We start from the raw sequence: 13,481 nt of genomic DNA, 5'->3' as shown, positions 1-13,481 counted from the left end.
ACCATCTGGATTTTCACAGCTCAGCAAGCATGGTGGGCTTCCTGCGTATTAGCAGAGAGAGCTTGGCTCCTAAGGAGGAGCACATGGCTAGGTCCCTTTGAAGTCATAATTCTACAGTGGACACCATGAATAAATTGGGGTTGGCATTCTGTCCCAGGAAGCTGCTTTCATATTTGAACGGTTGAAAAATAATGCGCCATCTCCACAGAAGGGGAAGGAGGAAACAAACACAAACCATCTTAGTACTGGGAACCAAGCAAGTGGGAAGGAAAATTGGTTGTGTGATAGAGTGAAATTCAAATGTTCACATGAATGTTTGTGTTAGGAGGTTGCAGGACAAGGCACCATTTTTTCCAATTCAACATGCATTAATAATATGGCCCTGTGCAAAGTGCTATGAGAAAAGCAAAGATGGAAAGACATGTCTATTAGTATGCATTTAGAAGGAAGTAACAGAAAATCTAACAGTGACTTAAACCACAAATGTCTATTGTTTAACAACCCAGATATAGGCTGTCCTAAGGTAGGTTTTAGTTGCTCCATGGTATCATCAAATACATTGTCCCATTTTTCCAGCTGTCATACTCAGCCTTTTAGCCTGTTAAAGTCCTCAGGCATGTTGCCTCATGGTCACATGATAGCTGCCACAGCTCCATGTATCATAAATACATATAACCATATACAAAGACGGGAAGCAAGGAATAGTCAATCTTCCTGTCACTTCTTTTATTCAGGAAAGAAAAATCTTCCCCAGAGTCTTTGCCTCCCTGCCCTCCTTCCACCCCCAGCAGACTTTCCTCTATGCCTCATTGGCCAGATCTGGGTCACATGGTTAATCCTAACCACAAGAAAGGCTAAGAAGCAAGTGTCTGGGTTTTCCAGCCTCAACAGTGGAACGGTGAGAGGCAGGCAAGGAAGAAAACACTGGATAGGAATAGCCAACCAAGAGTATCTACCAGAACACATTAGCTGCCATTAATGGCCTTGGTCTTCAGGGGCAGACTGATGTTTAAACAGTGCCCATTTTCCAACACTGTACATAGGGTTGAATAGGAAGTAGCAACTGTGATGAAATCTTTGGTGGGAACTGGTGCTACTAGACCATTCTAGATACATTCTTTCATATGAGAGGAATACCAGCATCAGGTTGAAAATAGAATCAGTATTTACAAAATTAGTTATACTCAAATGAAAGGAAAAGGATTTAGTATTCAAATACCAGACCCTGGTTGGATGACAGAGGAAACAAGTCTGGATGAGACAGAAAGTATGTATTATACACACTAGGTCAGGCATAGCAAGTATGTGGTACATGTGTTGCCTATTTTCCTGCCCATGCCCATGGCAGACATGACTAATTGATCACAGCACTCATACCAAGACCAGATAGGACTTCAGAATTTCTCTCAATAGGCGGCTTCTGCCAGTAGGTTGAAATTGATGAGCAAAATTGGATCTACTTGTTGTTACTAATCAGTACTGTATATTTACTACTTCTGTCATTAAGACAAAGCTAAATAAATGTAAGAAGCAATGTCAAGAAGTTGATGCAACTGAATCAAGAATTCAAACATAGTCCCATTTAAAGACAAAGGGCTAGATGACAGGGTAGAAAACTTCATGTATAACCTAGTTGGTGGTGCAGGTTGACAGAAGTGTATTGATGAATTTTTTGAGCTGCCTACCACTCAAAAAAAACCACCAGAATTCTAAATAATGATAATATTTAAACAACTAAAAACAAACTCTTTGACTATATGTCATATGATAATGATTACTGGCTCCAAATCGAGCCGAGTCGTATCTGTAGAAACCAGTAATATTAAGCCTCTGTATTTTGCACAGCATTTTTAACTCTTAGACATTCTTATGTCTGTGAGTTCATTTTATTCCTTTTTGAAGAATTGTTCTCTACAAAGGTGCAGTATAAAGGAAATTTCTAGGGGGTGATGGAACTGTTCCATATTATGATGGTGGTTGTGAATATACATCTGTATGCATTTGTCAAAACCCATAGAGCTATATGCTCTAAAACAGTGAATTTTACTATATGTGAATTGAAAAATAAATTTTAATCAAGTTTAAAAGTCACTGAGATAAATGATAAAATCTTTCATTTCAGTTTGAAAACCAACTAAAATTATTTGCAAGTTAAAAATTCTTCAAATATTTATGATCATGGTAAAAAAAAAAAGAAAACACTAAAAAATTAGAACAGGACGATAAGAAAATTATATATATCCTACACCAAAACAATGCCATTTTGGACTCTCCCTGACAGTCTTTTTTCTATGTGTGTGTATGAATATTTGTAGGAATTAAAACAAGGATTTCTGGGGGAGTCAGATTATAAGGGAAATTTAACTTTATATTCTAAGCACTACCTTGTTATTAATAGAAATTTCAATAAGTATATATACATATTGCTTTACCTGTTAGAAAAAGATATATTCTGAAATAAAGCTACTTTACCAAAATTTTAGTCATTTGGCATATAGTTTCATTAACTGATTCTTTTTAAAATTTGATGACATATTAACATATTTCAACAAGGCCCTTTTGGCATAATCCCAGTAGTAGTAAGTTGGGCTTATATTATTTGGCCATAACCAGACTTTTCTCCCTATTTTGGTAAAATATGTTCCAATGTACTATTTTAGGTATCAGAACTTATCAGAGAAAACCTTATCGAGAAAATGGATACTGACTTTGGACTGTGAACCAGGCCCAGGAAGGAAGACCACAGTTTTATGTAGATGGGAGGAGTAATTTTAATTCTCATCGGGATGCTTAAGAATCCCCTGTTTGTTTAATGATCCACAAAGTCATTGCCAGTCTAGCAGAGATGACAAATGGTACACATCCTTCCTCCCCCCAACTGCTGCCAGACCTATTGCCCATTAATCACAGCACCCCAGCCTAGAAGTGACGCCCCAAGTCCTTCCCAACACAAACATTCTGGCAACTACCTCTATGCTACCATACTCATCCTCTGTGAAACTTATTTTCCATCCTTGCTGACATTCTTGTCCTAACTTGAAGAAGCACCAAACTATCTAGAGCCAACCCCGTCATTAGGAATAAAGCCCAAGTATTAAGTAGGCAGAACTAGTCAGCTGGCACAAGTAGGGTAAATGACTTTATATAACATTATTATCTATCAAATGCTGTTTAGATGAATGATAAAACATTTAATGGGCGCTGAAGGCCAAATTCCATTACCCTTTGATTTTTATCCATATGATTGATGCTGCAGGGGCAGTGTTAGCAACGTGGTCAGTAAGAGATTCTATCAGTAGATTTGGGGCTTAGATACTCTCTAAGTCTAAACTGTGTCATCATTCAATCACAGCAGTCACCCTACTAAATTTTGTGAACTGTACGTTGTCTAATAATCCAGTGCCTCAACCCCATCCTCTGACATGGCGTAGACTCTAGACCAGCACGGTATCGATCACCTGAATCTAATTGCTAAGTCAATATCTATTATTCAGGCAAATGGAAACTTTATATATGAAATAACTAGTCTGGAACTTTTGTAGGCTGCTGAGATTGACTTTTGAGAAGAAAAAGTCAGCCTTAACAGAGCCTACTGAACCAGAAATGGGGTTACCAGGCCACCATCTTGTGGAAATTCAATCAGAACAAATAGGTTTGGAGCAGGGTGAACCTCATACCACCCAGGGTCTGTTTCAAAAATCATTTTCACTACATTCAACCTCTCTAACTGTTCTTGGCTTTTGTTTTTTTTTTTAGTCCAGGTGCACTTTATCTACATCTATATGGAAAAGAACAAAATGCTAAAGTTTATAGTTTCTTGCTCATCAGTGTGATTAGGCTGAGCAATTATCAGTAAAAAAAAAAAAAGAGTCATCATATAAAATCATAATTTAAAGGGGAAAGCCATGTTGCACTTGATGAATTGATTTCTGTCGATCATGATTTCAGATCACATTATTGTCTGTAAATTTGCTGGCTTACAGTGATTATTATCACACCCTCTTTCCATATCACAAACGTTATTTTGTCTCGAGCAGCATGGGTTTTCCAGTTTAAACAGCCTTACCAAAGAGCATGTTGCAAACACAAAAGTGTTTGTATCAGAAGTTTCAGTATCTTGAAGTTGGAATGTAGGGTGATTCATGAGTTTTGCATCAATTATTAAACAGTCGTAGATGAAGATATGCAGAGATGGATGGGGCAGCACAGCACTCCAGTTACGCCTACTGGCTTAGCAATGATAAATGAGTCAGGAAACAGGAAAGTTCGAAGCAGGTATTAACTCGAGCTGCCATGGCATATGCCAGGGGGTAGACAATAGCTTGATATAAACAAGCTTGTATACAGACCAGCTGGCTGGTAGAATTCAAATAAAGGTAAGGTCTTTGCAAGAGGACTAAAGAATTTCAGAATCCTGCCATACCAATCACGCTTTGTCTTGCAAAGTTCTTGAGGGAGACATGTCATTGAAGAATGATAACAGCTGGAAAATAAAGGGAGCATCATTATTAGCTGGGACTATGCTTACTATTCCAGAATGCAGAGTTCTGGCAGTACTGGCTTAAATCATGTGACTTAGACTTGAGCTTGAATCCTACCTTGTTGTGACTCGTATGGATCTTACAGGGAAAGTGAAGACATTTTCACAGAATCTAGGCAGAAGGACAATGTATATGTCATCCCTGGGAAAGCAAGTTTTTATTTATTTTTTTACCCTTGGAGTGACATTTTCTTGGCAACTGAGATAAGGACTCACATTGGAAAAATCTATTTAACTCTCTTCTGATACACAGCTTCACCAAAAGGAAAGTCCTATTTTTTGTTTCTCATTGTGAGGGTCCTGCAGCCCACCCAGAGCTGCAGAGCTCAGCCTTAACATTGCTGCCCAGAGGAAACTGGGCAGAAACTACATGCAAGCAGAACCTTAAAAGCTTAGCCCTAGGACATGAGCCTGGCATTGTTAACCCCAGGCCTGGCTCCCCCCACCCCCTCATTGCTCCCCACTGTTCTTTCTCTCTGGGAAGTGTATGTTTGAGCAATTTGGGAGCCTTGATTCATTCCTTAATACCTGAGCAAAGATCACAAGTGAAAAGAGCCACACCCACTTTAGATTCTACCCAAGTCAGGAAGCCTCATGAATAACCCTTTGCCAACCACTCATTGAAAAGCCAGAAGCCTTAACTAATGTTAGAAATGTATCCTGACACTTGATGCTTTTCAGTCCGGGCATTCTGAGGCAACTGCAAGCTGAGGTTTGCGCAAACTAAGATGCACAAACGATAATGGAAAAAAGTGACCAAATAACTAACTTGAGCAGCTTGAGGCATCCCTTACTGGAAGGGATGTGGCTGGACTTTCTTACTACTCAGCCCATAGGCACTTGTGTTCCGGCAAGTGTGAGCAGCTCTTGGCTGAAGAAAAACCCACGCAGCACACGGAGAGTTGGAGAATCGGCTTTATTTCGCCGGCGGGCTCAGAGGGGCATATCTGCCACCAAACTCTGAACGCCCCTTTTTCGTTTTCTTTAGTTTTATACCTTTTGGGGGGTTACAGTTAGCCAATGGCAAGTTTTCACAAAAGTCATTTACATAGTAGTCAACCAATCAGAAATATGTCCCAAAAGTTACTTCATTTACATAGTAGTCAGCCAATCAGAAGTATGTCCCAAAAGTCACTTCATTTACATAGTAGTCAGCCAATCAGAAGTATGTCCCAAAAGTCACTTCATTTACATAGTAGTCAGCCAATCAGAAGTATGTCCCAAAAGTCACTTCATTTACATAGTAGTCAGCCAATCAGAAGTATATCCCAAAAGTCACCTCATTTACATAGTAGTCAGCCAATCAGAAGCATGTCCCAAAAGTTACTTCATTTACATAGTAGTCAGCCAATCAGAAGTATGTCCCCAAATCACCTCATCAGCTGTGAGTATTAGTAGCGGCTCAATTTAGGAGCGGAATAAGCGAAACAGGCAGGTATTGGTGGAACGCCCTGACAGTTGTTATATATAAATGGGCCTTCTGAACTTACATCTGAACTTAGCAACCACGTAGCTTATTTTGTGTGTCCTTAAGTTAGCATTCATTGGAGGGGTCTTTCTGAGAAAATGAACTGGATTTCTGGTTTATTTCATCAATATAGAATGGGGTAGCCTTTTCCCAATGAAGACTCCAGACCAGAAGTTCTAAATTGGTGACCCACAAACCATATTCAGCCCACAGATAAGATTATTTTTTTTAATTCTTGTGGCATGGAAGAAATTACTAGTTGCCAGTATGTAAAATTGAAGAGATTTTTGCAGGAAAGTCTACTTTTCAGCTGTTGCTTTAAAAATATCAGAATATCAAGCAACATGTGCAATAGTTCATGGTCTCCATTGGCTTAAGCTGAGTTAGCCACTTGTCCCTTAAAAGACGACAGGAGCTTTATCTGTTACTTAATGCCCTGGAGGGATTTGAATTTGCTCTCTGTGGGGTCAATCATCTAAGAAGCCAAAACAGGAAATCGGGAATTATTTTTTTAAATGTGCCTAGCTTGAAAGTGTCTAGGGCTGATGCCTTATTTTTGACTTTTTTATTTATTTATGTTTTACTTCTGCACAAAGAATGACTATTAGGAGCATTTTCATGTATGGAAAAGGACAGTTATATGTGAAACGAAGGATTTTACACCACTTACCTGAATAAATCAGGCATACAAGGCAAATCCTGAAATGATGATATAAAAGTAAGATTTGAGATCTGAATTACTCAGGGGTAATTGCCTTAGTTTTCCACCTCACTATTTCCCCTTTGCTTTCCTTACATAGACATAATCTTTAGAATGTTCCTCTGTCAAAGGCCATAGTCATAATTCCCCTGCCTCTTTTTTTTTTTTTTAACTCATTTGCACTCTTGGTAGCAATTGTTGGAGCCCTGCAGGGGAATAATTGTGGGGGAATTAACCTCTGACATTTTTCTAAAAATAGCTCTAATAAATCCAATCATAGGTAATTTACCTGTCCGTGTTCCTCTGGGGGTAACCAGCGTCGAAGAAAGAGTTGGCAGGCTGGCATTCCTTCAGCAATTATCTGTGATCTCAGTTCCTGGAACCTGTGCGTTTTCTTGGCTTAGAAATACGCAGTACAAATTGCTCTTACCCTCCTGACCTCGTGACCCTGTTTGCTCGGCACCCTTCTCCTGGGGTTGGAAGAAGGTGGGCTCTTCTAGAAGGATGTGTTGGGCTTGCAAAAATGGGCAGATCATGGGCCAAGCTGAGCGTTTGTGGGATCCTCCCTTGAACATTTGACTGGCGGAGTTTTCCCAGTGACTTCTTTGTGCTACCGTTCCTCCGTTTTCAACGTCTGAGCATCAAGCGTGCTAACCCAGCTTCATCAGCCCGAATTCGAATAGCCACACTGAACCCTGCTTGGGGAAATTCCTTAGTGGAAAGGCCATGAGTGGGTGAAAGGTCTGTGGTTGGTAGAAATTATCAAAGGAAATTGCCATGAAGAAATTTATTTCCTCTTACCAAAACAAAAGGGTCTGAACGTGCTTTTCCCTTTTGTCCTCTGCAGATGTTCGCAGAGACCACAGGGCACTGTGGGCATCTAGGAAATTTACTTTCCCAGGTCCCCCTTCTAGTGGCATTTAACACAGAACATAAAATCCTTGTAAATTCCACTGCAGAGACAGAGCCCTAAGCCCTTAAATGCACAGAAAAGTATGTCTATTATCTATCCTTTCAAAGTAAGTGTGCAGTTACTTAAATTGCCTTTGTCTTCTTCTTTGCAGCTGACATTATCTCTACGGTAGAATTCAACCACACGGGAGAATTACTAGCGACAGGGGACAAGGGGGGTCGGGTTGTAATATTTCAACGAGAGCAGGAGGTAAGTGGCGGTGAATGCAAAATGCCCATTTTCTTCTCTTTTTAAAGGAGGCCTCCTCCTGTTCCTTAATCCTCACATGTCGCCCTTCCACCTTGACGCTTTGCTCACAGACTAAAAACTGCCAAAAAGTCATTAACAGCAACAGTTCCACATTCAGACTCATAAAAGCGCCTTAAAAGAGAGCCATTCTGGGTATGGCCTTATCTTTCTAAGCCTGGATATTGCACATTCAAAACGACCTCACTGCTGGTCTGGCCTGCAAAATTCCGTGGGTGCTCATGGAGCCCAACTCCTCCTTTCTGGGTGAGATTTGTCCTAGGGCTATTGAAATTCAGGCTCCCTTGATTTCAGGGGCTGCCAGAATATGTAGGAGAAAAAAAAAATAGCTGTGATTTGTCAACAGATGTGAAGAGGGACAACTTGGGTCAGTAGAGAAGAAAATGATGATAGCCCGCCCTACCAGAGGGAATGAAATTCTACAAACTGACATCCAAGCAAAAGCATATGACACACACATTACCGTAGGTGACAACGAGGGTCCCTGGAGCTGATTGCTGCATGCAGGACTGTTTCTGAGGAGGAGTTCGAACTTCCAGTGCATCTCAAAAAGCCCATTTCTTCCTGAGACTTGGGTTCCACTAGGAATTGTTTCTCTTTTTCATATAAATTGAGTTTTTTGGTATCTGAGTCTATTTTGTCAGAATGGAATTATGGCCCCATTTGATTTGCTTGGCCTCCCCTGGCATGGTCTGGGGGCTTCCAGCAGGCCATTCTGTTCTAGTAACTCCCCCCATCTGCCGCTGCCTGCCTCTGAGATTCACCCAGCATTCAGGCAGCGTGAGGGAGGCCCAGCATAAGAGGAAGGTTTCACAAGAGACTTCCCTAGCAATTTCAAGCCTGCTTTGTGCCTCCAAGCCATTTGCATGACACCTCCCCTTAAAAAAGAAAAGCCTCATTTAGAGGTGATATATTTGGTAATTGCACATTATTTGCAATTAATTTCTATAAGGGCATCCTAATCCCTCGGGGTTCTGTATAAATTCAAGTGTTCAGCATTAAATCAGGCACCCAGCGTATGCCATTGGCCCTGGAAATACGAAAATGTGCTTGGCAAGTAGGAACTAATAGCTCTTCGTGACCTGGAATTTTTCCTGCTTTTCCAGAGCTGCCTGGTGCTAATTGGTCTGGCACATACTACACACACTTGACAGTCTGATTTGGATGGTAGCAAATCAACACTCTTATAAATTTATTGTTAAGGTGGACTGGCTCTCTCTGCAAATAAGCAGCATAGTACCAAGTATGCCAGCATTTAAAGTCCTTTGAAAAGTGATTTTTAAACCACCTCCTCTGGTTTCTTTCAAAGCCCAATTAGGTTCACAGTGATGTTAAAGAACCGGAGGAGATATTTAGCATAAATCACCCAAGGCAGCATGGTGCCAATAATACTCTGTTCCACATTTTCCATGAGCTATTTATAGGTTTCACCTATTTTAATTTACTGAAATATTTGGGAAGCCTGAATCATTAGTAGAATGATGGGGGACACATTTTCCAAAGCAGGCTGGTTTAGTTCGATAAAAAATAAATGTCGATGAGGTTAAAGATCATGCAGTTAAGTGCTTAGCTTTGTGGCAAGTATTGGGATTAAAATGAGCACTAAACCTAAGAAACAAAGCCATGCAACGTCATCAAGGGAGGGTCCGCCTGCCTTGGACTCCTGTGGGTGAATTTCATGAGTGAGTTCTCAGGAGACCCACCCCCAGAGAGGCTGCGCCAATACCCTTCACACCTGGGGTCCAGCTCGATCACCTGTCAGTAAGTAGAGATTGGGGTTTGGATATTCTCTATCTACCTAGCAATATAAATTTTTAAATTGAGCCTTTTATGAAGAGCCAAGCTTTTATAACAAATGAGCAATAGGACCTAGATTTGACTTTTTGAGCGCAGTTTTCCAAACCCCAAATCTTGAAGCTCTTTTAGTATAATAATAAGGACTTAAAATCGCTGCAATAAAAACTTCCTGACCCTTTTTCATTTTCAGCCTCTTTTTTTTCCTCTTGCCCTTTTTTTCTTTCTCTTGTCCCTTTCTGAAGACCTCTGCCCTTCTGTTTCATGCTCTCTTCATTTATTTAGTTCCTGCTGTTTGCTTTTTTTGCATAATCAGTGCTAGGAGAAAGCCAGAGGGTAAAGTACCATTCGCTTAACAATGCACGTGGCCTCTCCCAGCTCCTGTCTGCTTTGTTGTTCATGTTGCAAGAAATAAAGGGGAGGGGGGTGTCTGATGCCCAAATCTGCTCCCCGTGAGCTGTGTGGCTTGAAGGAGTCATTTAGCATCTCTGAGCCTCCTTTGTCCATTTTCCTTGCCCTGCCAGCCTCTCAGAGATTCATTCTGTGAGGATCTGATGAGATCTTCAAAGGCCAGTGAAAGTTGCAGATGCTACAAATTTATACTCTTTGTAAGGGCAAATTGATATACACGTATTTATGGATGCCACTGTGGGATGGCTCATTCCAAATAGCATCTGCAGTGTCTATTAGGATGCAAAGAGAAAATATTAGAACTTCTATTTATATTGATATTTAAATCTTGTCCTATTGTAATTTCTATTTCTATGTATATGTTATGATATATACCATATAGTGTGCAGTTCATATAATAATTTATAAAGATACACACACACACACACACACACATATATATATAGTAAAGGTGCCAGTATTGACCAACAGTGGTGCATGATGAAACGCTTTGGAGGCCACTGAGCTAAGGTAGACATGTGGCTGTCATGGTCCTGTCTTCATCCCACCCCTAAGACTCTGCTCAAAAAAAAAAGGAACTAGTGAGTTTAGAGTTGGATTCTGTGATTTAATCTTTCATGCATTTTTTTTTTCCCTTCCTACAGAGTAAAAATCAGGTTCATCGTAGGGGTGAATACAATGTTTACAGCACATTCCAGAGCCATGAACCCGAGTTCGATTACCTGAAGAGTTTAGAAATAGAAGAAAAAATCAATAAAATAAGATGGCTCCCTCAGCAGAACGCAGCTTACTTTCTTCTGTCTACTAATGGTACGTGGAGGTGGCTTTTCCTATTCGGTGTTTTCAGAAATATAATCAGCCAAACTATATATTTCAATCTCTCTTGGCCTCAGTTTTCCTTTGTACCTTGTGGGCTATTGAAAAACTTAGAAACACTTGCAAGGTGCTTTAGCGAAGTGCCTGGTACACACAGAGCAGTCCCTCAGTAAATAGTAACTCTTGCTTTTTAAAAATATCAAATTTATGACCCAGTTCTGTGAGACCAGTTATCTGCAGTTTTCAACTAATGCAGATTATTTGCAGGTGTTTTTGGAATGTGACTTCCTGTCTTAAGATTCACTGGATGTTATTCTGGAAATACATTTCAGGAAACTCAACATGCTGTCTCTGTGAGTTTGGCATATTGAATAGAAGTTATTAATCCCTGAATATATTTTAGGGTCTGTAAAGCTGTGTGTCTCTCTGGCAAAATGAAGTTCTAAGATAGGAGCGCAAATCAAGAAGGGATAGGGACCTTATCGAAGAACTGATCAAGAAATGGTTTCTTTCTCCATACCCTTCTCACATCATTTGTTGGATAAGGAGGAGTTGATATAAATAGGTCAGAGAGAGAGGATTTGGGGGGTTAAATAGACAATTTCCATATTCACTGGATAAATCTTTCTATAGTGGAATTACCTACCCTTCAGGTTCTTAAACCCACACCAAAAGAAGCTATCTATACTCAAAACAATTTGGAATAAAGTCATATACTGAAGAGTGCTAATTAAATAACCTGACAATTAAGAGGATTAGTATATAAAAATCAAACACCCTCTCCAAATCAAACAAGTTGGAGAGTGATTCATTTCATCTTGTTTGTGAGTCTAGGAGTAGTATACATTTAAATATAAACCAAGAAGCAAGGAATTTGCTTCTTACTATTTACCTACACCCAGCATTTTTTTTAAAAAAAGGGAAAATGCTCATAGGTCAAGTGAAAAAAACTCAGTGTATATAATGTGATCAAACATACGTGAATATTTTTAAAGACTAGAAGGAAAGACACCATAAGGTTCATCAAGTTTAATTTTTGATGATGCATTATAGCTGGCTTGTAAATGTGTTCCTTTTATCATTTTAATTTTCTAAGCTTTTACAATGAGCCTTTTATTTTATGAAAAAAAAGAGAAAAGTTTTTTAATGCATATGAACCCCAAATCCCTCAAATATAAAGCCAGTGTACAAATCTGTTATTTAAAAAAAAATGACAATTTTGAAACAGCCAGTTTAGGATTATCTAAGCATCTCTCATCTTAACATGACCAGATCTCCACTCATCTGTTTTTCCAGATTCCAAGTAATTTGCTTCTTTCTCATAACTATATTTATTGTTCTGTTTACTTTTTTGCAACCATGATTTCTTGGAAGCCAAACCACATGAATTTGTTTCAGTTTCTTCCATTTTAATTTTCCTGTTTAAGTTTCACTAACGGTCTCCTCAGAGTCAACACTACTCAGAATAAAAGAAACTTCTGGTGATTTTGACTTAATTACTTCAGGCAGAGGAAAAGCATTGAATTATCTTCTATAGCGAACTTACTTTATACCATGAAATTTAGCCTATTGATTATTGCAATGAAATCCAAGGACTTACTACTTTGGGGGGGATGGGAAAGAAGTCAGAGAAATGCAATGAAGATTAATTATATAGCATAATGTTCTCTTAATTGAGTTTTTAGATAGTTTTTTGATTAACAAGGATATTATCTTCCCATTTGGGATGCTATTTCAATATGCCAACAGCATCTCAAAGTGATTCTTATAAGAAAAATTCCCATGTTCTTATGTGACTTTTTTTTTATACTAATATTGAAGTTGCGAATCCCCCTTAGGCCAAATAGGTTAACATGCAAAAATTAATGGAAGACAATTGGAATGATTGTACAAAAGAGAAAATGAAGACAGATGATAAAATTGTGTTTAAAAGCTGCCACAAGTGATGATAAACCTACTCAGAGAACCAGCCAGGAGAAAGAAAAAGTCATTATTCATAGTAACAGTCACATGTTCCTTCAACTTTTTTATCCACAAAGCTTCAACATACTGAGTCAAGAAAAACTGTGTGATAATAAAGTCAAGAATGACTCCAGGCAACCCAACCATAGGGAATTGGATTGAATTCACCATCAATTATCTTTGAAAAAAAAAAAAAATGTGCTTATCTCATTATAGTTGGGAACAATTTTTACTTTCTGCTAGAAACTTTATAATTTTTAATGAAAAATAAAACCAGCATTCAATTATGAATCTAGACCTTCAAATTATTTGCCATATGAAAACACATGGCTTTACCCAGTTTTCTACTTTTGCCTTAATACCTATGATGAGAGTTGGGTGTATACTGAATTTGGTTGGTTGGTTGGTTTTGGTTTTTACTATAAAAGTAGTATATTGTAAAAAAAAATTTTAATACATAAAAACAAAATGAAAATAATAATATTGTTCCCATCCTGAGAGAACCACTGTTAATGTCTTTTAAAGAAAAAAAGCTAGGAGAGGTATGTTTGTTTCTTAAGACAAATGTGGT

The 13,481-nt window shown here is 38.9% G+C and overlaps 1 protein-coding gene across 14 annotated transcripts in view; it reads left to right on the top strand.

Moving 5' to 3' along the window:
- PPP2R2B (protein phosphatase 2 regulatory subunit Bbeta) overlaps positions 1 to 13,481 on the top strand; it is a 400,010-nt gene that overhangs the window by 295,402 nt on the left and 91,127 nt on the right. For 13 of the 14 annotated variants that reach the window (XM_075996178.1, XM_075996177.1, XM_075996180.1 and 10 more), the window contains 2 exons: positions 7,773 to 7,870; positions 10,777 to 10,942. In XM_075996178.1, coding sequence (XP_075852293.1) covers positions 7,773 to 7,870; positions 10,777 to 10,942 — 264 coding nt within the window. The remainder of the gene's footprint in view (positions 1 to 7,772; positions 7,871 to 10,776; positions 10,943 to 13,481) is intronic. The other variant, XM_075996189.1, reaches the window with a different exon arrangement.

Source organism: Microcebus murinus, chromosome 21 (genome assembly GCF_040939455.1).
Source record: "Microcebus murinus isolate Inina chromosome 21, M.murinus_Inina_mat1.0, whole genome shotgun sequence".
Taxonomy (NCBI): domain Eukaryota; kingdom Metazoa; phylum Chordata; class Mammalia; order Primates; family Cheirogaleidae; genus Microcebus; species Microcebus murinus.
This window is presented reverse-complemented; position numbering and strand designations above follow the sequence as displayed.